The sequence below is a fragment of the Zootoca vivipara genome, chromosome 1, assembly GCF_965207765.1.
Source record: "Zootoca vivipara chromosome 1, rZooViv2.hap1.1, whole genome shotgun sequence".
Taxonomy (NCBI): Eukaryota; Metazoa; Chordata; class Lepidosauria; order Squamata; family Lacertidae; genus Zootoca; species Zootoca vivipara.
In genome coordinates, this window is record NC_142582.1 from 20381797 (window position 1) to 20408414 (window position 26618).

The 26618-nt window shown below is 47.0% G+C and overlaps 4 protein-coding genes and 1 long non-coding RNA gene across 7 annotated transcripts in view; 4 read left to right on the plus strand and 1 right to left on the minus strand.

Moving 5' to 3' along the window:
• Positions 1-307: 307 nt before the first annotated feature.
• HOXD10 (homeobox D10) lies at positions 308-3411 on the plus strand. The gene is made up of 2 exons (XM_035134776.3): positions 308-1415; positions 2995-3411. Exons 1-2 carry the CDS (start codon positions 614-616, stop codon positions 3270-3272), a joined length of 1080 nt encoding a protein of 359 aa, XP_034990667.3. The 5' UTR covers positions 308-613; the 3' UTR covers positions 3273-3411.
• Positions 3412-7387: 3976 nt separating this feature from the next.
• On the plus strand, positions 7388-13281 carry HOXD9 (homeobox D9). The gene is made up of 2 exons (XM_035134763.3): positions 7388-8743; positions 9158-13281. The coding sequence occupies exons 1-2, from the start codon at positions 7768-7770 to the stop codon at positions 9397-9399; spliced, it is 1218 nt and encodes a 405-aa protein (XP_034990654.3). The 5' UTR covers positions 7388-7767; the 3' UTR covers positions 9400-13281.
• A 3560-nt stretch (positions 13282-16841) lies between these two features.
• On the plus strand, positions 16842-19782 carry HOXD8 (homeobox D8). The gene is made up of 2 exons (XM_035134806.3): positions 16842-17878; positions 18888-19782. Exons 1-2 carry the CDS (start codon positions 17308-17310, stop codon positions 19187-19189), a joined length of 873 nt encoding a protein of 290 aa, XP_034990697.2. The 5' UTR covers positions 16842-17307; the 3' UTR covers positions 19190-19782.
• A 3993-nt stretch (positions 19783-23775) lies between these two features.
• On the minus strand, positions 23776-25723 carry LOC118094435 (uncharacterized). The gene is made up of 2 exons (XR_004693759.3): positions 25585-25723; positions 23776-24740 (listed from the first exon to the last, which is right to left on the minus strand). It is a non-coding gene; the product is annotated as an uncharacterized LOC118094435 (long non-coding RNA).
• Positions 25701-26618, plus strand: part of HOXD3 (homeobox D3) — a 50534-nt gene continuing 49616 nt past the window's right edge. For 2 of the 3 annotated variants that reach the window (XM_088660305.1, XM_035134733.3), the window contains exon 1: positions 25701-26010. The gene's annotated coding sequence lies outside the window, so the exon portion shown is untranslated. The remainder of the gene's footprint in view (positions 26011-26618) is intronic. The other variant, XM_060280883.2, reaches the window with a different exon arrangement.

Below are 26618 nucleotides of genomic sequence, written 5' to 3' on the forward strand. Positions count from 1 at the left end.
CTTTTCTCTGTTTAAGCCTGCGAGGGATTTTCCTGCCTGAAGTACCTGTCATATATATAGATATATATATTGGAGCAAAGGGGCATGGCTCAGGATCAGCCTGAATTCGGACAGTAACTCCTTTGTGGTGTTAAAAAACAAACACAAACAAACAAACAAACAAAAACACTCAGCAGCAACAACGAAAGAGTTGCGAGATGTGGGGGGGTATGTGTGTGTGGGGGGGGTCAGGTCAATTCAACTCATTTCCTTGTTTTAAATCAGCGCAGTGCGCCAAGGCTAGCTTTGCAAAAGGACAAAAAAAAAACCGGGGAAAAGGTTGCTACTAATATTGCTGCTGCCGCCGCCGCTGGTGCTCCCTCGCTTGGAGGAACGCGCGCACTTTCTCCTCGACTTTCTAGATGTCGCTGTTGACCACCTTTGCGCCGCAGCCCGGAGTGTCCCGCGGAGCACGTGACCGGCGGGGAGGTAGCGGCTCAAGGCCATTTTCAAATCTCATTGGCTTAGCTGTCATGTGGTTGTGCAGAGGCATCCACAATTACACAGGGAATGTTTTCGTAGAGATGTCAGCCTACAAAGGACACAATCTCTCTTCTTCAAATTCCTCCCCAAAATGTCCTTTCCCAACAGCTCTCCTGCCGCCAACACTTTCCTAGTCGATTCCTTGATCAGTGCCTGCAGGAGCGATAGTTTCTATTCCAACAGCGCCAGTATGTACATGCCACCTAGCACAGACATTGGGACTTATGGGATGCAAACCTGTGGACTTCTACCGTCTCTGGCCAAGAGAGAAGTCAACCATCAAAATATGGGTATGAATGTGCACCCTTATATACCTCAAGTAGACAACTGGACTGATCCGAACAGGTCCTGCCGAATAGAGCAACCTGTTACTCAGCAGGTCCCCACCTGCTCCTTCACGACAAATATTAAGGAAGAAGCCAATTGCTGCATGTATTCTGATAAGCGCTCCAAGCTGGTGTCTTCGTCCGACGTCCCTTCTTACCAGAGGCTGGTCTCTGACTCGTGCTCCATTGAAAACCCCGAGGTCCCCGTCCCAGGATATTTCAGGCTGAGCCAGACCTACGCCACTGGGAAAACCCAAGAGTACCATAACAGCCCCGAAACGAGTTCAACTGTCATGTTGCAGTTAAACCCTCGCGGCGCTTCCAAACCGCAGATCGCTTCGCAACTTCCGATGGAGAAGAAAATGAATGAAAATCCCAACAGCGGCAGCGCCTCCGCCTCCGCCGCCACCAACACCACCACCAGCATCAGCAGCCACCATTCAGACAACTCTGCCAAAGTCTCTCAAGTGGAAAGTCCCGAGTCTAAGTCCACGCTGCAAGACGACAGGAGCTGCCTGGCTGAAGCCTCCGTTTCCAGCCCAGAAACCCAAGAGAAGGAAAGCAAAGGTCGGTATGATCGCAGGAGTCGGCGGCTGTGGGGGGCAGATACCCGAACGTGGTGGCAGACTAACTTGGGCACGCCAGTCTCGTAAACCACAGGAGCTAATGCTTTAAGCTCAGCCATAACTGCTCAGCAGACAGGGTCGTGTGTCCCCCCCTCACCTCTTTCTGCTGCTGCAGGTGCTGGGTTTTTTGTGGTTTTTTTGCAATTGAAAACAAACAAACAAAAAGGAAATAGAAGGGGATGGATGCCTTAGGACCTGGCCACAGTGTTGGTGGCATCCATCGTTTCATGCCTTTGAATCCCAGAGATTCAGCCAGGAAAGGGGTGTTTTCGTTTCTCTTTTGCCAAGGCTGCTGCATTATAACTGCTCCAGCAGCTCCTTCAGATTAGAGGTTCTTAAATTACACCCACTGTTACTCCCCCCTTGGTCAGATTGGGATCAAATATTTCCTGTGGATCTTCTCTGTGAAGAAGCACAGTCGATTGCTAAGCGTGGCAATAAAAAGTTGTGGGGTTTTGTTTTTCTTTTGACGAGATAAAATAAAATTGGGAGGTTCCGCAGAGCCCGTATAAAGTGTGAGGAGAATAAGGCAAGGCCCTTTATTCGAAGGAAGTCTAAATTTGGGATAAGGTACTATAGATAACCACGTTTGGGTCTCCTAATTTCACTAGGCTTTGAAGGTTGTTATGAAATAATGGAAGGAACTGCATTGTTTATTTCAAGATGGGGGAGGACCACAGGGGCTTCGATTGGAGAGGGGAGAATATGGTGGAAGAGCGGGGCAGCGGGGCCCTCAGAAACCATGCCTTTAGTAAAAAATTAACTTGTCAATCTCTACTGTGCTCGTAGAGCACAGTAGTTAGTTACTCGTAGTAAGTGCAGAATAATACAGACCATGATTATTAAGACCAGGTCTGGCATTTGCATCTAATAGGAGACGGGGAATTAAAAGTGGAACGATAAATACAGTTGATTTTTAGGTATTCGCCCCCCTCCATATTGGTGTTAGTTGAGGACTAAAAAGGCCACTCCTCCCCCCTTGGGTGTTTGCTTAATTTCATGAGTGATGCAGCTGAATCTCTTTCAACATGATTGGGGATAGTACTGTTTTTAACTGAGGCATTACCCAAACAAGTGGCTTTATAAGGCGTGGGTTGGTTTGAACAGTTCAAATCCACTAAAACGCGAACCACTGGGAAGATGACAGTATTCATATTGCTCCCAATGTCACAGACTATTTTGAAATATGTGGATTAGCAGGGAGAATGCATAGAGATAATGTTTGGGAAAGCTGCAGAAATAACCCAGAGAGTGGGAAATAGTGCTACTGCTGGCATTGTTTAACTCGAATGTGGACACCATTTTTGTATCATTATCATTATATGTATATAAAAACCTGCCCTGCCCCGATGTACACACCACCATTAGCAATGTTTAATACCCACAAGCCACCGTATCTGCCAGACACAATGGATGTAGTAGGTTCATGGCCAAGGGTACTCTATAACAGACTGAGGTGTTTTCTTTTTCTTTCTTATTTTCCCTCCCTCCCTTCTTTCCTTCTCCTTTGATGTTGCTAGAGGAAATCAAGTCTGATACTCCAACCAGCAATTGGTTAACTGCAAAGAGTGGCAGAAAGAAGAGGTGCCCATATACTAAACATCAAACACTGGAATTAGAGAAAGAGTTCTTGTTCAATATGTATCTCACTCGAGAGCGCCGCCTAGAGATCAGTAAGAGCGTAAACCTCACTGACAGGCAGGTCAAGATATGGTTTCAAAACCGCAGAATGAAGCTCAAGAAGATGAGCAGAGAGAACAGGATCCGAGAACTGACCGCCAATCTGACCTTCTCATAAACCGGTTCAACTGGGGGCTTGAAAGGATTGAGACCTGGGCTCAGTTACCACCAGTTGGTATATATAAATATATATATATAATAAATATATATATGTAGGAAAGACTTTGGGGGGGGGACAGAGACAGAGAGAGGGGGGGGAACAAAAGTAGACCCCCCTTCATTTCCCATTTGTTTAATTTCTGATAGAATGTGACCTTTTGTCATTCTTTTTAGTGCTGCAAGTGTTTATGTATGTTCCTACGACATTATATATATATATATATATATATATATATATATATATATATATATATGGAGCCTAGCACGTGTAATTTATTATTATTATTTTCTCATCGTAATGCAGGGTAAACACTGATTCAATATGATCATTTGGTCTTAACTTATTGGAGCTGTTGAACATCCAGAGAATGTGACTTTTCCCATGTTTTTTTTTAACTCACCACGTGGTATTTATGGGAAGGGGGGGGCTGTTATACGGGCCATGCCATTTTGAGTAGATGACAATACTTTTTATAATTATTTAAAGGAAAGAAAAAATAAGCATTTTTTTCCCTTCCTTGAGAGGTGGGGAGGGGAGGCAAAGAGAGCGAGAGTGAGAGAGCGAGAGTGAGAGGAAAAGGGATTTTAAAAAGCACATTTTAAGATGTAACACTCCCCTTTCTCCCGTGTGCGTCAAACTTGTCCTTCGTGCGTGCAATGGAATCCTTCATTCTTCCTCAACTGTAGACATTTTTTTCCCTGTCTCTTCCCCTTGTGGTGCATACGTGGAATCGTAGTGGTATAACAAGCAATATGTCTTCTTTTTCCTTTTCCTACGCCTTCTTCTTTGTGCATGTCCTATTCGCATGTCTAATGCAATAAACTCTGTAAAGTTCACGAGGCTCCTTTGGTTGGTCTTTCCAAATCCAAATCAAAACCGAACCAGAAAACGCCACCAGCACGGAGACCCCATTTCGCAGCTTCTCCTTGCCATTCCCTTGCGCTCAAAGACTCTCCCTCCCTCCCGCGCACCCCGCCATCACCCCACACCCACACCCCCAAGCCAAACCCTCCTACTAGTGTGGGAGCTCGTTAGTCCTAATAACACCTTTAGAAATTGCTAGGGTCGTGAAGAAATGGCCTAGGGCGTCGGGAACAGACAGTCTTGACAAGGGAGCGCCAAAACGCTAGTGAAATGTTATGACCGAAAGTGGACACCTTTATCCCATCCAATCATAAACGGTAAGTTGACTTTTAGGAAGGAAAACAGAAGCCGTAACGAGCCTTCGCCCAGAGCCCCGATTGCCAGCCTAAATGTGCTCTTATTGCAAATCCTTACTGCAGTTTGTATATATCGTTGCAAATACAGCGTGCGAGATAAATTCAATTGTTTTATTCCATTTCACCTCCCTTGCTTTTCATGCACCCGAGACACACAACTACTACTACTACTACTACTTATTATTATCCTACTTGCAGTGTTGTAAAAAATAAAAGAAGCCATATTGCCTAATTTCTGTCTACAGGGCCTTTCCCCCCTTCCTCTCCTGACAATCCTGGGTTATTTTGCTCTGTGTGTGTGTGTTTGTTTTCTGTGGTTCCTTCGTTGTAGCCTACATCAGGATAATGAAGTTCACGACTCTCCGCAACGCCCTCCCCGGACATCGCTGCGAAATTTTGCTCACAGCCACTTTATCTTGGGAAAGGAGTTAGGAAGGCGGGGTGGGGGTCGGGTGGGGTGGGGTGGGGTGGGGAGATTTGAAGCAGAAAGTCCCTTAAAAGGAGTTTGCAAATGAACATGACTCCCGGCTGAAGTCCAAATACTTGGGAATGCTTTCACCTTCAAGAAAGAAAGAAAGAAAGAAAGAAAGAAAGAAAGAAAGAAAGAAAGAAAGAAAGAAAGAAAGAAAGAAAGAAAGAAAGAAAAGAAAGAAAGAAAGAGGGGGGACTTGAGAAACTGCCGGCTCAGCTTCTGGAGAAATGGGCTTGTAACTAACAACAAATGCCCCTCCTTGACTTTCAAATCAGGAAATTGCCTCTAACATGTTGGAAATATTTGCTTTCCTAATGACACCCAGACAGTTCATGAAAGAACGAGTGACATCACATCTCTCCAACCCGACCCCAGTGTTTTGGTTAATTGTCTGATAAAGTTGTTCTTATACAGATGGATGCTTTTTGTGGTACTGATTTATCAATAGTAAACTGCGTGTATCTAAATTCAAAGGGCGTACAGAAGATGTCATGTATGCACGCGCGCGCACAAAACCTGTGTATGTATTTGTATATAGTCATGTGCACAGATGATACGTATACTCTCTCTGTCTTTGCTACACCAAGGGTATTTGGGTATTTGTGAGATGTTAAGCAGAGCCGTGGGTTTGTGTTTTTTGTTTTGTAATATCCATAACTTCAGTATAAAAGCGTCTCTCCCTCACTGAGACACCTACAGATATTTTGAGGTTTTTTTCCCCCTTTCCTTTTTACTCGCTCTCAATAAACACTCAGTGATGTTGCCGTGAGAAAATGGCACTTACGGCTATGGTTCAAACTCGTTTTCCTCTGAAAGTAAATTCAGCTGGAATCGAGGGCAATGGCTTCCACATTCTTATGTTGTTTTGAACTGGTATGTGAGCATGAACATTGAGTGTATGTAGACACACAGAGAAAGAGAGAGAGGTAAGGAAGTGGGCGTGAGTTCCATCGCACATAAAGAAAACAGTAAGTTACAATAAATAAAACAAAGAGTGAGAGAGATGGATTCCTACAAATCTGGACCCAGCGTCCAGAGCACCACCAGATAGGTAACGCAGCCCTGTCTGCTTCCCTCGCTGCGTTTCTCGTCTTCCTTTGTTTTGTTCCAAGCAAATATTTGGATTTGAAGTAGCCCTGCACGTTCTCTCCTCAGTCAATCATATTAGGCTTTCTCAGAATCAAACAAAAGAAGAAGAAGAAGAAGGGGGGAGAGGAATGATAATAAATGGCTTAAGTTGGCTTGAAATCCTCGGCGTAGCGTTTGCTTCAGGTTCAAAACCCACCCTGGACACTTGGTCTCTGCGAGTAAATAATAAAGGTGGTTGAACCAGATTGAATCTCCTTGACTTCTATGGTGGGGGTGTGGGGGTGTGGTGAGGGTGGCGGTGGTGGCGGAGGAGGAGTTTGTGCTTACTAGGAAATATCCAGGAAATAAAATTAAGGAATGGAAGGTGCTTTTTGGGGGGGGGGTAAGTTCTAGCCACTAGTGCACTGAGTTTGTCTTTCTCGCAGAATGTTTGCAAAGCAGGCTCGATTTACAAAGATATCTTCTCCAAGGGGTTTCGGCGTTTCGGGGCTCATTCATTCATTCATTTCCTGCATTTCAGCCTCCCAAACTCTGGAGTACCTTGGAAGTAATGACAACGCCCCCGTTTGAATCCAAAGTTTGAAAACTGTAGTAAAGACTGGTGAGAGAGAGAGAGAGAGAGAGAGAGAGAGAGAGAGAGAGAGAGAGAGAGAGAGATTTTTTCTCGTGTGCCATCAGTCCATTTTATTAGAGGGACACATTAATCTATAATCAAATGCACCTCATAAAATTTTTATTGAAAGGCATAAAATCATTGCGGAGAGGTCTTCCACCTGTTTTAAAACAACACAATGGGCAGCTCTTTCCTTCCTCTCTCTCTCTCTCTCTTTTCAATCATTCAATTCTGCCCCTGTGTTGCTGTTTTTCCTTTTTTTTTTTCCTTTTAAAGGAAACGACACCAAGAGCTGTTCTGGAAAAGTGGCCCTCTCCTGCATTGTTGCGCTTTTTCTTTTTTACTGTAACATTTCCCTGTTTTATGAGGAGTCGTTACACACTCTCAGTTTTTGGCAGGGTTTGTTTTCACAGGCAGGGATCTCGCTGGGCTCCCCCCTCCCCACCTCTCTCTCTCTCGCCCTCTCTCTCTCTCTCTTATTATGATTTCAATGGGGGTTTTCCTCGGCAACTTCCAAAGACAAGGACAAGCCAAGCCTTCGCAGAACTTCCGTGCTGCTTGAGGCTGAAGGCAGCGGAATGAATGGCAGGAATCTCTCAAAGGAGGCGAACAAATAGTCCCCGAACTTGCTTCTGCTAGTAGCGCGCCACGCCCGCTTGGAGTCCTGCTAAGGCAAGAGAGTGGAAGGATTCTCTCTCTCTCTGCCTGTATACAATTACACGTTTTGGAGACTAGTGTTTTCCTTAGAGGATGGGAATGAGGTTTTTGTTTTTTGTTTTTGTTTTTTAAAGGCTGGGGGAGATTGTTGTCTTAGCTTGTTGCCTTCTTGGGTTTTTCCTTCTTTCTTTATCTCTTCTTTCCCCACCACCACCTCCGCTTGAATCACAGCAACCCCTTCAGTTTAGCGGATTGATTTACTTGGAGTATTGGTAAATATGATCACGTGGGCGGAGGGACCAATGGCTGAGCCTGGCCGCCTGCAAAATACTACGATTGTTCTCCGGGCCAGGCGATCATCTACAGTTAACAGAGTAACCTTTTTTGCCTTCCCCCCATCATATGCCCTGCTACGGAGGGAGCCTCCAAAAAATGTCGACCGGCGGCACCCTCAGTAACTACTATGTCGATTCCCTCATAGGCCACGACAGCGAGGAAGTGTACGGTGGCGGCGTCGGAGGAGCAGGAGGAGGCGTCGGAGGCGTCGGAGGGGCTGCCCGGTTCCTGCAGGGAGGTCACCATGCGACCCCCAGGCCATCCTCAGGTGTGGTGGCCGAGGGCTCGGATTTCTCCTCCTGCAGCTTCGCGCCTAAGTCGGCCGTCTTCCCAGCCTCGTGGCACCCTCAGCCTCCGGCGCCCATGCCCGGCATTTATCACCCTTACATGCCCCAGCCGCACTTAGGCGGACCGGGCGAGGGCGGCGGAGGCGGCGGAGGCAGATACGTGCGCTCCTGGATTGAGCCCTTCGCCTCTTTCCCCAGCAGCCCCGGCAACGGCGGCGGAGGCAACAGCAACGTCTCCGCCGCTAGTGCCGCGGCTGCTGCGGCGACCAACATCGCCTCCAACGGCGCCGGCGGTGGCTCCTCCAGCGCGCGCCACTACGGGATCGTCAAACCGGAGAGCGGGGCAGCCGCCGCCGCCGGTCCGGTGGGGCCCTCTCCTTCCTCCTCCTCTGCCACCGTCTCCTCCTCCTCCTCGTCTTGCAGCTCCGATTCTCCTTCCAAAAGAACTGAGTGCGCGCCGTCTAGGGAGCCCTCGGGGGTCAATGGGCCCGAGTACACGTGCAATTCCTTCCTGGCAGAGCCCCGCGAGAAGGCGGCGGCGGCGGCGGCAGCAGCAGCAGCAACAACAACAGTGAGCAACGGTTCTTCTCACCCGGTTGCGGCGGCCGCCGTAGCTGCAGCCACCAGCAATGTCACCACCACCGGCAGCAACAGCAGTACCGCCGCCCCGGCCAAGCCAGCGTCTGGTTGCAGCCGCAATGCTAGCCCCAGCAGCGATCTGAAAGAGGAGAAGCCTCAGCAGCAACTTGACCCAAGTAAGTTTAAAAAAAAAAATCCGAGCCAGAGAGAGAAAGAAAAGAAATTGCACCCGCTTTGATTTATTGCCCCAACCTGTAAGGCTCCAATGTGCAAAACCGATAGTTTTACTAACCTATAAAAACGTCTAGACGCCTACTCGAGCGCAAGCGGCAACAAGCACCCATAAAAAAGGCTCCCCATAACCACCTACGGCCATCAAGAAGACATCATTTGTACAGTAAACAGACCGGGCCATTCAAGGTTTTATGATAATTCCTCCTCAATTGTGAAAAGAGCAGGCATCCTCCGTTAAATTAATTTAACGACCTTTCTCCCCTCCCCAACCCTCTCCCCTACTTCAATGCCTGCCCCTCTTCTCCCTCCGAACCCTGACCTTCTCTCCCCCCCCTTTCTTGGTCTCCCTTCTCCAGATAACCCCGCCGCGAACTGGATTCACGCTCGTTCCACGAGGAAAAAGCGTTGCCCTTACACAAAATTCCAAACTCTGGAACTGGAAAAGGAATTCCTCTTTAACATGTACCTCACCCGCGACCGCCGTTACGAAGTGGCTAGGATTTTAAACCTGACCGAGAGGCAGGTTAAAATATGGTTTCAGAACCGAAGAATGAAAATGAAAAAGATGAACAAGGAAAAAGGGAATAAAGGGGACTAGCGCCTTGAGGGTGTGCGTGCGTTTGTGGAAATGTGCTGGGCTTTCTACGAAGATACACACAAAAGTATCGATATTAATTATTGTTATTGTCATTATTAATATTATTATGTTGCCAGGTTCACTGGCTCGAAACTTCCTATTGATCTGGTGGGTTTATTCTTTAGATAGCAGTAATGTGGTCGATGTCAGGTATTTTGGAAAGGAAAAGGGTTGGGTGTGGAGAATGTATTTGGTAAAAGTTGCTTCTTTCCCCGCGCCTCCAGTTTGGTTTTAAGATATTATGAGTGCACGTTAGGGTTTTATTTTATTTTATTGGGGGGGGGCTTTATCTAAATACTAAATGTTTGACATGCTACTACCAAGTTACCCTAGACGAGAGAGAGAGAGAGAGAGAGAGAGAGAGAGAGAGTGGCGGGGTTGTAAGGTGGGGGGGACGGGACAGTCGCTTTTCCCAACTGAAGGCAAAGGCGGCGATGAAGACGATAATATTGAATGACAGCGAGGATTACCTTGATGGCAATAGTGCGTTTACCTCGGACTTTCAAAAAAGGAAAAGCGGAGAGCGGGGAGGGGAGAACTCCTGACCCTGTGCATCGCTTTCCTTCTGCAGGTTATGTTTTCTTTTAATATAAAATATTTTTATTATCTTCCCCCCTGGCTTCCCGTTTCACCCTCTCCAGTGCACTGTATTAAAAGCGGTACTTGAACCAGTATTAACTTCCACAGGCCCCGCAGTTCTGCGGCTTAACAGTTCTGAGCACCCGTCCCCATTGCCTGTGGCCTGGAACTTTACCTAAGGACTTATTTTTTATAATAATAATAATAATGTAATTGTCATAGGTTATTATAATAAAGGCTGAGCTGGTGAAATAACAGTAATAATAAAATTCCCAACATTTGGGTGACTGGGAAGGTGGGGGTTTTCGTGTGCTGGGGAATGAGATGTGCTGTAATGTGAGTGCAAACGCGCCCGCGGTTTGCCTTTGACTTCTCTCTACAAAGTGGAAGTAAACAGACAACGCCTGACTATAAACGAAACCGCCGCCCCTCCAAAGAGAGAGAGAGAGAGAGAGAGAGAGAGAGAGAGAGAGAGAAAGAAAGAAAGAAAGAAAGAAAGAAAGAAAGAAAGAAAAGAGAGAGAGATAAAAGAAAACCCCAGTCTTTCTGCGCTCTCTTCTCTGTAATAAAGATGCCTTGCATATAACCCGCAGGAAGCCATTTGCAGACGAAGGGACGCTTCCTCTGTACCTAGAGAGGCAGGAGGTCCCAGAGGCAGGAGGTCTTCATCGACACAGGTTCACCATTCTCCACTCCTGAATACTATTATACAAATCGTGGACATGAAGGAAGGGTTTCAGCAGGTCAACTGTACAACAGCTAGTACCGGTATAATAGAGCAGGCCTGCATGACCCCCGCCCGCCCTGCTTCCTTTCCTTCCCCACTCCTCCTGGATATCTTTTCTATTTGAACCTGACTTGCTCCCAAATCTCTCTTCCCCACCTCTGCCAGCAACCGAGCAAAAGAACCGGTCTTTAAGCAACGGTCTAAATATGCGGAGATACATACCAGGGCAGGTCGAGAGCGTTTGCCCCGGGTTCATAGCCTCTACGACCTTCTTTTCTGAGAATATTTCCTGATTGCAATGGTGAGTGGTGGATGAGGGTGCGTGGCGCAAGCTTCGTTGCCTTTCTTAAAAAAATAAATCCGAAACATAACCAACTCCCCCCCTCCAAAAAAACCCCGAAAGGTTCATGTAGCAATTTCAGGGGTGGGGATATGTAGGGACAACATAGGGCAAATTCCGCTGTCCTCAAATAAGACTGAAGTTGGTTCATAATTATGACACCATGTCGCCCATTCAAAATCTTGAACCTTAAAGACACTTGATAGATAGACTTGATGATCAGCTCTGTCGGTATTTGCTTTAGTATACGTCCTTTTCGATCATACGGTTATCGGCAAGTATCACCAGATATATGCGCGTTGTGTGTGTGTGTGTGTGTGTGTGTGTGCATATGTGAATTTCTGATAAGGACTTTGAAGCCACCCTGATGTAGAAATTTCAGCACATGCATAACTCCTCGATGGAAATAAATGGAACGTCCAAGTGTTAAAAACTTTAGCTGAATCATGTACAGTATGTACATTGTATTTAAACACAGACACACACACACTGCACATTGAGGGGTGGGCAGCAGGCTACTGGGATATTTTAGAGAAGGAGAGGAGCATTGTTCTGATGTGAGGCACCATTTTAATTAAGCGTCTCGAGGAAAACATGGCCTCTCAAGCCATTTGAAAGAAGATTTAAGGTGAAGGGAAACAGGCACAGAGACCTGGGGGTCTGTAGATGCTATCACTTCCCCCATCCCCTCAGAAAGACCCACAGCGATTAAGGCCTAGGAAAAGGTGTTGCCTCGCTTCCCCATTCATTGTCAACCCTATACCTATAATTCTTTTTAAAACAGGAAGAACCGAGGCGTAATAAAACCATTGAGAAGGCTAGACGTCTGGACCTAATGAGTTTACGATATGCGATGGCGCTTTTCTCTCTTTGAGACCATCTTATTTTGATGTTTGCGTTTGTTAGGATAGAACACCGATGCAGACAAAACCAGGTCTTAAAATCCCGTACTATAAATTTCAATATGTCACCCCGGCTGGGCGAGACAGCAGTTTGGACGCCGCTGAAGTCTGAAAAGTGAGGAGATTAAGACCAATTCGGCTGGGTATGCCAATGGACCTGGAAGTAGCCATATATTAGAAAGTCAGGGGTTCTTTTGAAAACAAAAAACAAAAAGAGAGGAAGCGCTTATAGGAACCTTGGTGTGCAAAAAGAGTGCAAGAGCAACAACACCCGTAAAGGTTAGGGCAATACCTAGACCTTGAAACGGGCGACACGTTGGGGAAGGTCCTCCTTGGCTGGAACGGGACCGGATCTAAACTTGCCGAGGTTTGAACCCAAGTCCACGTTTATTTATTTCAAATGCCACTGCAGCCCAGCTATGTAGCTGGATCTGCATGGAAACATGGAAACGCTGCCATTCCCAAACCACTAGCCCTCCCCTTCCAATAAGCCAAGGGACATTTGCTTAAGAGTCCGTTTCTTTTTGGATATGTTGAGTGTCACAATAAAGCAGAAACGTGGATGTTGTTATGATTCCAAGTGTAAGTGCGCAAGCCGAAACTGACCAGGTCTCCGATGGGGAAAGGGAGAAATAAAATGACATAGGCAAGTTCAAGGCAGGAAGGTTTCTGAGCTTGAAATCGAAGCATAGAACAGAAACAGACAAAACAAAAAACGAGAGGTTTGGTTTTATGCAAACAGCAACGTGCTTCCTCGTTCGTTTTTTCACTTAATCTGACTTCATTAGGCATAAAGAAGTCGTTTCTTTGGTTAAGCAAAATTCCTATGATTAAAGAGTCCTGTACTCTTGATAACAAAAGGCAGCATTGTGTAATCATTGTAAACATTTCCCCGTCATTCAAGATATAGGACTTGGCATATACCCCTTCTTACTTGTAAATATGAAGGATATTTCTCATTCTTTGTAACCATTGCACGCTCCTTGGATTTTTTTTTTGCATGACTTTAATCGTCTTTAGCCAACGAAAAAGAAATATTTTATTAGAAACAACAAGCAAGTGTTCCTTGCAAATATCTTTCTTTCACATTCATCGTAGAAAAAGCATAAACGTGTGGCGTCAACCCGGGTTGCCGAACAAGATTTCATCTCACCACTAGAGGGCGGTGTTGCTCCATATTCTGATAATTTTCTGTATCCGGCCAGGATTATTTGTTTATTTAAAATATGTACAGGCTGTTTCTTTTAATCAATGAATTTTGTGTTTGTAGCTAAAAATAAACGCACATGACCGTTCTTTACTATGATCTAACTAATTAAGTGGCTAGAAGAACGCAGTCAGCACCTGAAAAAGTATCCACCCGTATAAATTTGCCAGTGACACTAAATTTAATTTCTGCAGACTATGGGTGTGTAAAATAAAAGCGCGGGGGGGGGGGCTATTTGTGTCTACAGGCGAAATCAATTCATTCTTTGTATTATCAGAATTTTTACAAAAAGTTCCTTTCAATTATAAATACAGTATGTATGCGTATAAAAAGCACGTTTTACATAAAAGAAATAATCAATGCTGATCGAACATCTAATGGCCGCAGCTTGTTTTCTTATTGTTATTCTAACCACCACCAGAACGTATTCTAAATTCAGGAAGGTATTCTAATATATTTCCCGTCTGTTGTTACCCTCCTTTTTCAAACCCAGGAAATATAGAGTGGGATTAGGTTTAAGAAGAACTGCACAAGGGACCTCTCTTTTTCTAAAAGAGACTCAGCTGCGACGAAAGGGTTTTCCATTGCATTGCCATTAAACTTGTATTTGATTTCTTCACGCACGCAACCATTCCTCCTACCCCTGTGGTAGGATTCCAGAATCTAAAAAGATGCGCACACAATTATGCATCTTAACAAAACATCTCAAAAGGGTGTTATCAGATATGCTTAATAAACGGTAAGGGGGTTTCTTTAGACTATAGTAAGTCAATAGGAGAAAATCAATTCACTGAAGAATTTGGATCTCCCTGTATCCCAAGAGAAAGCGCTGGATTTGGTCTTTCATTCCGCGCTTCAACATTTGCTCCGATGAATCTGAAATAGTTGAAGCAACTGATGGTTGTAACTCCACTCGAGCGAACACTGTCAACACTGGAGAAAAGCTTATAAGGCCCGGATCTATTTCTGCAGATAAAAATGATTCCCTCTGTATCAGTAGGGTTGCCTGTTTTACTGCATAGAAGGAAACGTATTTTCACAGCGTAAGTACGGTAGCAGAGTTTGGTTTATCTAAGCTCCACCACAGCATTGATTAAGCAATACTGCAACCTTCTTTCCTCAACACAACTGGATGGAGAAGCTTCCTCAAAACGCTCTTATTCCTCCCGCGTCTCCCAAGTTATAGTCCAATGTTCGGTTCCTTAAATTATTGTGGAATTTTATTTCCCCCACCCAATGTCCTTTGTTAGTAAAGTTAAATACATTTTAGTCATTATTATTATTATTATTAATAAAATGTGTATACCGCCTTTCACCCGAAGATCACAGGGCGGCTCACAACATAAAACTATAAAAGGGAAACGCAAAATGGAAACTACACAGCGTACATTTTATGCGGCTGGGTTACGTGAAAAAACGTGGCGGGCGGGGGATAAATGCTAGTATTTGTAAAGAAAAGAAAAGAAAAGAAAAGGACAACTTATCGTGAGAGGAAAAAAAGACAAAGAGACATGTCATGTAACCACAAAATTTTTATTGAACTCACACCAGACTGTCGTGTCTGTCTTCTGATGCTTCTCTGTCCGGCTCTGTGCACATTTCACCCATATATTTTATTCTTAGTTTAGTTTTGCAGTGAGTCCAGAACGGAATGGCAGTTATGTTGTGAGATAAAGAAGTGTGTGGTGGTAATAATAGTAATAATAATAATAATAGGCCCCGCCCCTTCCCTTTCTCCCTTCCTCAAATAATGAGGGCAAACGCTACTGCATCTCGGAATCTGTCCACATGATTGCATCCCACACTGTTCAGCCGCTTTGGTTTTAACCACAGGGAAACTGCCCCCCCCCCGCACCCAAAAAGAAAGGTCGTGTGTATTCGAATTCCTGCCTGGGATCTAACACCGCCGTCCCTTTCAGCAGACTCCTCCACCCCAAGCGTCAGGGGAAAACAGGAAAGTCCAGCGCGCCCTTCTCGGGTGGCTCCCCAAAACCAAGAAAAGAGGAGCCAGCCTTGGCCAAAACTCGTGCCTCCCGCTCTGGAAAGGAAGACGCTTAAATGCGGGCAGCGGCCTGTACTGCCCAGGGTGTTGGGGAAAGGCTACTGCGCGATCCTGCTGTCCTCCTCCTCCTCAGCCTCTTCCCTCTCTCAGTCCCTTCCACTTCGGAAAACATTCCTTTATTTGGGATTCCGGCCCCGCCAGCTATGCTAGTGCTCGCCGGTACTCGCTCACTCTCCACCCGCCACTCTCCCTCGCTTGGCTTGGCTTGGCTAATGACGTCCACCAAGGGTGAAATGATGGAAAGCATATTCATGGACATGACTTCCATTAAGTATCAATTAATCCGGGATCTGCAGCCAGGCGCGCAGTGCGTCAAGGGTAAATGGGCATCGCGTTTGAAATCGGCCTGCTAGCCTGAGCTCGCTTTCCATGCCCCCAGCCTCATTTATTTTACTTATACTTACTTATTTACTTGCTTACCTAATGGAAATCCACATTCCATTGAGATCAATGGCAAAACACCCATTGATTTCGTCTAGTTTTGCTGCCCAACATCTCCGCCCTTTGCCTGGGCCTCCCCCTGCCCTTGCCCCCTCCATCCTTTGATGGTTTATGACCTTCTGGGCCTGGACTTTACCAATACCATTGGATTTGAGCGCAGGAACGACACCCTCCCTTCTCCAATGCCGGTGGATAATGGCTTTATGGGGGGGGCAGCGGCACCACTGCTCAGGGCTTGCCTAAAAGCCATGCCCTTTGATCCCGGAAGTGGAAGCTCTGGTCCCCTATCATCCCTGGTATGTGGGGGAGTTGGGTCAAAACTCTGTACACGTCCAGAGACACGTGTCCTCCTTTATGATGTTTTCATGTCTCAGGGCTCTAAGGATCTAATGATGGCTTATGCGACACCCCCCCTCCCCCAGCCGAGGAGAGAAGTAACTTCAGTGGTACCTCGGTTTACAAACACAATTGGTTCCGGAAGTCTGTACTTAACCTGAAGCTTACTTAACCTGAAGCGAACTTTCCCATTGAAAGTAATGGAAAGTGGATTAATTCGTTCCAGTCGGAACTGCGGAGTACTTAAATTGAAAATACTCAAACCAAGGCGTACTTAAACTGAGGTATGACTGCATAGAACTTTTAAAAGACATCTGAAGGCAGGCCTGCATAGGAAAGTTGTTCAATGTTCAACGTTTCATTATGTGTTTTTTTTAATATGAAGCATGTTGGAAGCCTCCCAGAGTAGCAGTCAGATGGGCAGGGTAAAAATTAAATTAAATTAAATTTTTAAAAAATGTCCCTATTTTTTATCGGAGAAATGTTGGAGGGTATGCTTCAAGGCTTGGCCTAGAAATAGTCTCATTTAAAAAACAAAAGTAAAAGTAGAATTTACAGCAGGGGTTGTCATCAAACCAGCCACAGCACCTCTTCTCCCTCCCCACCACCCCAAGCTGGACTCCACTAGGCCTCCCCATCCAACAGCCCAGTGCTTACTCTTTATCTCGCCCTGATCTCTCCTACTTTCTGCTTGGTGAGTTTTCGAGAAAATATGCATACGGCTGCGGGTGTGGAGGCTGAAGCGGGTGGGGGTGGGGAGAGAAAGAAAGAGAGAGAGAGAAAGAAAGAAAGAGAGGCCGCTCGCCTGAACAGCCGGTGGGACAAGCTTTGGCTGCATGGATGGCTGCATGGGGCTGCAGCGTTGTTATTTATTTATTTCCCCGGGCTCGTTTTCTGCCTCCGGGAGGTGAGTGTAAACCGAAGCCAACAGGCTCTCCTGCCTTGCCCTGAACTCCGGCCCATGTGAGTGTGTGGCTGCTGCTGCTGCGGCGGAGCTGCCTGTGTGTGCCTAATAGGAAATAGTAAAAGCAGTGAGGCAGGTCAGTCAGTCGGGCAGCGATTAGATCCCAGCTCCGGACCTTCCCAGCGCTGCCGTCCGCAGTTGGTGGCAGGGGCGGCGGCGGCGGCCCGGCTGAGTAAAGTAGGAGTAAGGAAGGAGTAGCGAGGCAGTGGTTCGTGGGCTTCGGCTGGCCCAGCTGCTGCTGCTGCTCCTCCTTCTCTTGCTTCTGCTGGTGGTGGCGCCTCCGCTCGCCGCCCCCCTGCCGCCGCCCTCCGATGAGCTCCTACTTCGTCAATCCGCTCTACTCCAAGTACAAAGCAGCGGCGGCGGCAGGAGCAGCAGCAGGAGGAGGGGGCGAGCAGCCCATCAATCCCGCTTACTACGACTGTCACTTTGCGCCCGCCGCGGCCGCGGCCGCCCTGCTCTACGGGAACAGCGCGGCTGCAGCAGCCGCAGCAGCCGCCGCCGCCGCCTCGGGCTTTCCCCCTCCGCAGCCCCCACTTGGGCCTGGCTCGGGCGGCAGCGGCCCGGAATACTACCATCACCAGCAGCACCACGGGCACCTATCCGGAGTAAGCCCCTCAGCCTACCACCACCACCAGCCGCCGCCACCGCCTCCTCCGGCCCCGCAGGGCCCCTGCGCCGGCCTGCCTTGTCCGGGAGAGCCTGCCAAGTTTTACGGATACGATAACTTACAGAGACAGCCGATTTTTACGACACACCAAGAGGCCGAGCTGGTCCAGTATCCTGACTGTAAATCGTCCAGTGCTAATATTGGCGAGGACCCAGAGCACTTAAATCAGGGCGCGTCTCCTTCTCCAATGTTCCCCTGGATGAGACCACAAGGTTGGACGCGAGCGAAACCCCCGCTTCTCTTTGCCTTGGCGCCGCGGCAACCCAGTCGCTGCCTTCTTTCTTTCTTCCTTTCTTCCTTTCTTCCTTTCCCCTCCTGCCTTTGTTACAACAGCCCCCTTTTCCCTCTGTGCGTCTCATGCCTTTCCTCGCCAAAACAAATTACAACCCAGCATCTATCCCTAAATTCAGATCCCTGCTTTTCTCTTTCTTTCTTTCTTTCTTTCTTTCTTTCTTTCTTTCTTTCTTTCTTTCTTTCTTTCTTTCTTTCTTTCTTTCTTTCTTTCTTTCTTTCTTTCTTTCTTTCTTTCTCTCTCTCTCTCTCTCTCTCTCTCTCTCTCTCTCTCTCTCTCTCTCACCTATAATTAACATGAAATTATTGCGTTGCTGTTATACCTTCCAGGTTCCAGCACACTTTCCACGATTCCCTCCACTCCACCCCCTCCGAACCCACCACGTACTGGAGGCCGTTAAGTCACAAATGTTATGAATCGTGGTATGAATGAAACAAACAAACAATTAGACCAGTCTTCAGAAGTAGTCTTGTTTCAGGCTGCTGCTGCTGTGGTGCGTTAAGCACAAGCGAGGCAAACAGCCCTAGACCAGCTAACTCGGAGTACTTTGATTTAAAGGGGATTCCTCAACCTCCTCCCTGGAGAGGAAACCCTGCTGAGTGCAGTGGGATTTATTTCTGGATAAACGTGCCTGCGCTAAATTTGTTCGCTGGAATGCAGCTGGATCGAATATACTTGCCTCAGCCTCTGGCCATGCAGTGGAAAGTACATCCCACGGAGTTAGATAACATTTATTCCCAAGGGGCGTCACGAAGACCCCCGTGGGACTTATTTCCCAGTAAACCAGTTTAGGATGTACTCCAGATCTCTAAGCACGCGTCGTGTGCGGGGCGGGGGCGTTCTACTTGTTTTCAGTTTATTTGGGGCGGCGGCGGCGGTTTCGTTTCGTTTTAAAGAAACGCTGTGCTTTTTTGTTTCGTCTCAAATAGCAGCTCCTGGTAGGCGGAGAGGGAGACAGACCTACAGCCGCTTCCAGACTCTCGAGCTGGAGAAGGAGTTCCTTTTTAACCCCTACCTGACCAGGAAAAGGCGGATCGAGGTCTCCCATGCCCTCGGACTCACGGAGAGGCAGGTCAAGATCTGGTTTCAGAACAGGAGGATGAAGTGGAAAAAGGAGAACAACAAAGATAAGTTCCCAGCCGGCAGGCAGGAGGGGAAGGAAGGAGAGGAGGCCAAGACAGAAGCCCAGGAGGACCTTCTAGAAGAAGGAGCAGAAGGCCTGACGAATTGAAGGTTCTTCTTGGCGAAAGACAATGCCTGGGAGCGAGAGCGGGGGCGCGAGAGCACCAGCAGCCTCTCCTCCCGGCCTTCACAGGTCTTACTCAGGCACCTTTTTCACAAGGGCCCGACCTTGTCTGTTTGTTTTTTAAAGCTACCTTTTGATGTTTATGTACTTAGGTGAGAGTTTTATTTTATTTGTTACTGCACCCGGGGCGCCCTAAGCGGAGTCCCAGCTGGCTGCTACTGCTGCATCTTTCTCCACGTGGAATTTGATACCGAAAACTATATAGCAATTTTGTACGCGTCCCCTCTTCGGTCTTTTTCTTCCTTCCTTTCTCTTTTTTGGTGCTCTCCTCTCCTGTCCCCAAGCACAGAAAAGCCAAAACCCAACCCAAATGCGCGAATCAAGCAAGTGCACTTGTAATCTCAAACTTTCCTTCCAACTTATTTCTTGTAAAGTAAATTAATTCAGACATTATAATGATTATTATTTTTTGCGGGGGTGTGGGAAAGGGGGGGGAGAAGGAGGAGATATTTTAATGGCACATTGATACTGAATGATCGGTAATTGATCGAAATAAAACAAAAGTGATTCCACTGTAATATCCGTCGTCAGGTTTCTTCCTACGTTCCTGTTCTTGGCTGATTGGTTTGTTTTTAATAAAAACGACAACAACCACCTCTCTGTGGAGCCCAAAAGTGCAGCGAGACTGAGAAAACGTAGGTCAAATTACCCCAAGCAAACTTGCGCGGTTTTGCTGAGAGAATAGCCCAACCGTCCAACAGCTACGAGGCCGAGGCGTTCAAGGACACAGCGTTCGCTGTTGCCTGCATTGACCGCACGAGGTTTTTTTCTTCGGCGCTCAGCGGGCATGATTTGGGTACAGCTCTAGCGCGCAGCTTCATTACGCATTTGCTGCAGCATTCCCCGAGTTACATTAGCCTTATGGTAGCTACTGAAAAAAATAAATGAAAAGTATCCAAGCGTTTAGTTATCTGCTAAGGGAGGCTTATTCGGTTCTCTGTGGAAAACCCCTGCCATGTACCCATGGAGTGCTACTGTTTTCAGTGCACTGACTTCCACAGACTTCAGTTTTCAACCGGATTTCTTTCAAGGAAGCATGTTTTAGGCCTGACCCTTGGAAGTGGTTGCATTGCCAAGTACAGGAAGAAGAAGAGGAAGGGCGGATCAGGTCATCCAGGCAGCTATCCTAGACTTGGAAGTAAACCCCACTCAACTCAACGGGGCTTACTTCTGAGTAGACATGCCTAGGGTTGTGTTACAAGGTACCTGATGTTTCTATCTCGAATATGGCACGGTCCCAATCCAGTTCAAAATTAATCATAAATAAATTCAATACGAAGCAATGTTGGTCTCAATTGGGGGGACTTAAGGGGGCAACCAGCTTTCTCTGCGCTGGGTCGCAGAGGCTGCAGTCCTATGGACAATTTCGAGTAAGCTGCAGTGAGCACAGTGGGACACCCATCAAAGCAAGGAGGTTTAAAATTAATGGAAAGTCCTAGTCTGGTGTTGCAGAAACCTTCTCCACCCATCCCCGTCACAAGGGAGCAGTCTACCATATTACTAGATAAACACCACGAGATGCCTCTTTCCATTTCTTCATGCCTTGCTTGATGTAAGCTGCTCAGGCCGCTGCTGAAGAAAGTATGGCGGGCTAGCTGGATTCAGCAAGACGAAGCGCCGCCCCCCGCCCCCCCACTAGTATGCTATGTCATTCGTACAGCATCCCTGCGTATTTCTAAGTCTGGGTTGGAAGTAAAGCAGAAGTTTGATTAGTAGCATCCTTTTTTCAATTGACCATCTAAAACTTTAAGGATTTCCCAGACTACATTTATAAAAACTTGCCGTTCTTACTACTAACACTATGGCTGAATTATTATTATTATTTAAAATCATATATGCAGCAGGGACTGTCTTCATGTTATTCCCATCATTTGGAGAGGTGCAATTCCTCATCCTCATCTTGGTCAGACTTTAGCTGTTGCAATAATTAGTGTTTACAGGAGTAATAAAAACCACCCTGAGCAGTAGGCTTTCACGTGCTGTCTGTGCCATACATACAACAGCACTGTAAGGTAGGAGGTCGGTATTATCCTCACAGTAAAAGGGAGATGAGACTGACAGGTATTAGTGGCTGCGACGGGATTGGAACGAGGTCTGAGCTAACAGCAGGCAAGGGATTCAGCCATGCGCTGCTCCAGAAGCCAACTCTGAAATCGCTGCAGATGGACGTAACTTGCGGAAGGGGGACACACACCGCTATTTGGGTTCATTAGTTCATAGAATCCCAAGATATAACGGGCCTGTGCAATGTTAATGCCTATAATCCCAGGATGAAGGTCAGAGTGCTTAAGCACTATAAATAAGGCACCTGTGCAAGAATACTTAGCCTAATTCATCGCTGGATTGTGGCCCGCATGTGCAATACACTTGCGATCAGAAATCCATTGATTCCTGTGGGGTCCAGGTGTGCCAGCATTCCATGGATTTTGTCCAATGTCTGTTGTAGGTTTGTTGTAGCTGTTATTCAGCAGAAAACGGGCAATTTAAGACTATCAAAGCATGGAAGCCCTGCAAACGACTGAAAACACTGCACGGAGTGATAGCAAAATAACAAAAAAAAAACCTATCCCAGGTTCTGAATTACGCGTGAGATTCCCACTGGCTTACACATTTTTTACACATTAGCTTTATTTTCGACATTTTCTCCCCAGTAAAAAATAAATAAAAACAAATAACACCCCCCACACACCGCTTTGTTGGTGAAAAAACTAAGGGAGGGCTGATTTTATTTCTCGGCTTTTGGGTGATCCTGCCTGCCCTTAATGCTATCAAATCCCATTCACTTCAACGGGATTTATTAAGGACTTTCACACGGGCGCTGGCTTGAAGCCTCTATCTCCAATCAGGTAATCATATCTCCACATCAAAGTGCAAGGACACCACCAGAATTCTCCAGGTAATTTCAAAGAGGTGGTTTCTCAATCTTAAATCATGCAGATAATTAAAAGGTAGAGCCTTCTCGCGCAAGAAACCTCAAATTGTCTGTTGCTGGAAATAACGGCTTTCAAATGGTGTGGGGAGCCCCCCCCCCCGCAGCCCCCAGAAACCACACACAAGAGGCCTAAGAGGAATTGTGTATGAAGACGCCCATAGATGCAGAAGAAGCCACACTTCATCAAAAATTAGTAGTGACTAAATCCCTTGGGTAAGAATTCGACTTCAGTTAGTTACAACTAAGCGCAGTTCCGTTGCTTTTCCACGGGACCAAATCCTGTTCGATGGGTGATAACCATTGTAGACAGAAACCCCGAAAGACCCCAAAGGGTAGGAAATCAGCAACCTCTTGGTAGCTCCTTTTATATGTAACATGTAGAACAGCAGAGTTATCAAAACTGAGAGGCATTATATTTGCATCAATCCTCCATCATCGTACTGGTACCCTGTCCACCACTTCATCAAGTCTTTTTCTCGCTGCAAGGCGTGTTAACTCGGACCACTTTTAACAGCCAAAATTAGGTGGCTGTAAGTCCTAAGGACTTCTTTGTGTGTGACCAGTAGAACTGAAATGTGTTGAAGTCCTGTGGCTGAATCGCTCCCATTGTTCTAATTAACAGTCTTGGAGACAGTCAATAGTTTCTTCTTTGCTCATATCAAAGCCCCTGAAACAAGTTCACTTTGCTATCCTGCTCCCAATCTTTAAAGAGAGGGTGAAGGGGAATAAGGCGAAATGAGTGAACAGATACCAGGTCAAAGTCTGTTCTCATCTAACCAGAATCCGGAGGATTTAGCTTTAACTAGAAGATTCCCCCATAGACATACACACACGCACACACGGAGGGTGAGAGAGAAAGGGTCTTGTTCATTTTGTTTTGCTTGTTTGTGTGTTACCATTCGCTCTGGTCTAATTGTTTCCTTAGTATATATGTACATTTCAGCAGCTATGTTAGCTGTGAAATCTGCTGGCTAAGAAGACAGCAGAATATGCTTTCAGCGCCAATATTTTTCGAGGCTCTTTTCGAATTCAGAAAATAGCCCCTCCCCGCCGGAAACGCCTTCCTTGGCCACCGCATTCCTCTACAAGCGCCATAGTGGACTGGGAACCCGTTCACGTAGAGGAACTGCGGCAAAAACTGTGAAGCAAAACAATTTGGTGCAGTGATTTGCATAAATGCGGCAAAACGTCTCAGTGGTCAGCCTGGGATCAGTTATGCGGGTCTAAGGCAAGCGAACTTCCAGAAATCTATATAGAAGGGGTAGTGATTTTATTTTAAATGTAAATATACAAGTTAAATGTTTGCAGACATTATTGGTAAAGTAGCAATACCTTTGCAACGAAGGTACCTATGCAGCCTTAGTTCAATTGAGCCCTAGCGGAGGGAGAGGTCATTTTGAGAATTTTAAACCGTAAACCCTTTCAACTAGAAAAAGGTATTATCCGATATTTATCCAACGCTAATTCCAAAATTGGATTAAAATGTCTGAAGACAATTGATTTTGGAGGGCAATCCGAATATTTGCTGCACACATTCTCCTGAATATATTTATCTGTAAGTGCACATTGTAACGCAGTATGCTTTTTAATGTATTTAATCAATATATTAACATCCACAATTCATCATGAATGACGAATCTAATTAATACCATCAAACATAACACTGCCCTAGAGTTTGTCGATCCTGATTATTTACGAGGAAGCGGCCATTTTGGAATCGGGTGGAAATCAAGCTTGCGAAGTCGCTATGCGGTCCTTCAAGGCGAGAAACCCACATCTTAGATATTTAAACCAGCCCCAATGACATAGCTGACTTGGAAGCAAATATCAAGTGAGTCTGAACCTGTCAGGCCGCCCGGAACGTCCTTTCGAACAGAAGGCGCTTAAAAAACCCTAATCCCACATAAATGGCCATAAATAATTGGATGAATTCGCCATTTATTAAAGGCTGCCTTTTGGGTTGCGGAGGAAAGCAACAAAATCCAAGTAAACAGTTTGGATCCCGTACTTCCGTGGGATCCACACTACAGACAGCGACTAATTCCCCCACCACTTCCAGCCTATCTTCAGCGGAAGAAAGTGAATCGCGCTGAACATCCAAATAATGCAATTTGTACACACATTTGCTCAGTTGTAAGTGCGCAGCAGAGTTTAGGGGGGGCCTTACTTTTCAGTGAGTACCCTTAAGTGTGCAGTTCAGTCAGTCCCAATTGCTGCATGAAAGAGAACGGAACCAGAATAAACGTCCCTGTAGCGTGTGTGGACAAAATACTGGGTGCGGTTGAGATTTAAAGTTCAAGAAGGGGAGGCCGTTTTAAACACTGGAGGCATGCTTTGTCTCCCTCGCCCACCCTTCTTTCCATGTCTCGAATTCTTTTGCCATCGCAGATCCGGTAGAATGCCTGGTTACTCCTTCAGAGCGCAGAACTTCCAGCGCGTTCTAGAACGTTACAAATCAATGGATCGGCAGCCAAGGGAGGCTTTGTCTCTCGTCAACGTTCCATCCGCAGCCGGGGCCGGAAAAGCTTCTGGAGAGGCTTTTTCCTGCAACAAGGAAGAGACGCTCATTAATTCGCACAAGCGGGTGGTTTTTATTTGCCACTCCAAACGGAGCTTTCAGGAGCTCGGGAACGTGACGAGCCTTTGGAGTGAAGTAGATTCGAGATTTTCAGGAGCTGAGTTTCATTGGGATGTTCCCCATTCCCAACCCCTTCAACCTTCCCAGCGCACGGGGAGGAGGGTCGGAGTGAGGCAGTGCCGAGCGGCCTAGACATAATGTACACCTAGCAAAAGGGGCCTTGCCTGCTGGACTTCCTCCCGACCCCGTAGCAAATGGACTTTTACGCGCTTTTGCGTTGCTCACAGGCAAGGCGTAGGGGGTGGGTTTAGGCCCCTGTGTTTGGGCTAAACGCTTCCGAATCAGGGCCTCTACTCTGCAGCGTTTGGCCTCCGGGGTAAGGGGGCTGTTGACTGGGCTGCGTCAATCATTCAGACGATTCCCACCGATCTGCTGCTCCCTGAGACAGGCCAAGGAAACAGAAAGGTGGTGGTGAGCCTTGGTAGCGTGTAAAGACAAACAGCAGAGAGAGAAGGCAGAAAGAAATAAACCCAGGAAAACAAAACCCACTGTTTGCAGCAGCCTGGGTTAAAAAAAAAAACCCGCAAGGAATTGCAGTAAATTCCTTTTTGTTTGAAGAGAATTTACAACTCGTAATAGACCTTTTATGACCTATTTGGGCACGTCATTGGCTGCGCCTGGTCATGTGCGAGCGCTGATGACTTTCACGGCCTTCCCCCTCCTTTTCCCTTCCAGATTTCCCCGGCGAATCCCCCCTCCCGCTTTTTTGCATTCTGTCTTTCCCACAGCCTCAACCCTTCTTTTTCTAACCTTTGTCTCCGATAAGGTGCATTGCGCTCGCTATGATGTTTGAGTACCGATCCAGTCCGGTCCAAGGGGTTTAAAAACAACACGCGCTCGCACACACACGCGCGCGCACACGCAAACGCCCACCCTCCTCCGCTGCTACCCTGCCAGTTTCCAGTCATAGCAGAGACGCGGAGTGCGGTGAAGGGTTAGGGTGGGCGGGGAGGGACTGTGAGGGGGGGGCAGAGCTCCCTTGTCTTTGCCAGCAAGGCAGCTTGTTTATCTAGCGAGCTCTCCTTCCTCCCAGCCCTACCTGCCTGCCTGCCTTCCTTGCCTGCCTCCTTTGGCTTTTCCGATCGGGATGGGACTCGGATTGCTACCGAACGCGACCCCTAATGGATTACAGGGATGCGGCTGGGCTCCACGCCCTTCCACCGGGGCAGCGAACGGGTAAGGGATTTTTCAGCTCTCGTTTTCCACCACCACCACCTCCTCCTCCTCCTTCCCCCCCCATTTTATTCCTGACTCGTCTCCATCGCTGCAGGGCTTCCTACTTTCGCTCAGGCGCCGGAGAATGACTCCGTAAGTCATAAAAGAAAGTGGGCAAGGCGGGCACCCATCACTGCAAGCGCCTGTGGTTTTTTCTTCGCCCAAGTTGAGGCAACAGAGGCGAGGAGGTGCGATGGGTTAGGCTTGGAAGCGCTTCGCCGCCTTCTGCTGCCACCTGTCTGGCTTTTGAGGCTTCCATGCCACGGAGAACAAGGCTGAGAGAGGCACTCTCCGCCTCCCCCCCCCCCCCCAGCGTGGCTCGCTAGTGGAACTGAATGCCTCTGAGGTTGGGGAGGCAAGAGTAGGTTTGGAAGCAAGAGAAAATGCCGAAGCAGAATTTTTAAAAAAACCCAAAACAAAAACTACTAGCAAAATTATTTGGACTGAGATGTCCTGCAATTTCTACTTGTGCGCTGTTGCTTCCCCCCCCTTTTAGTGGTTTTTCTTAACAGCAGGATTCCATCCGCATGCCTCTCATTGTCAACAGGTGGTGTGTGTGTGTGTGTGTG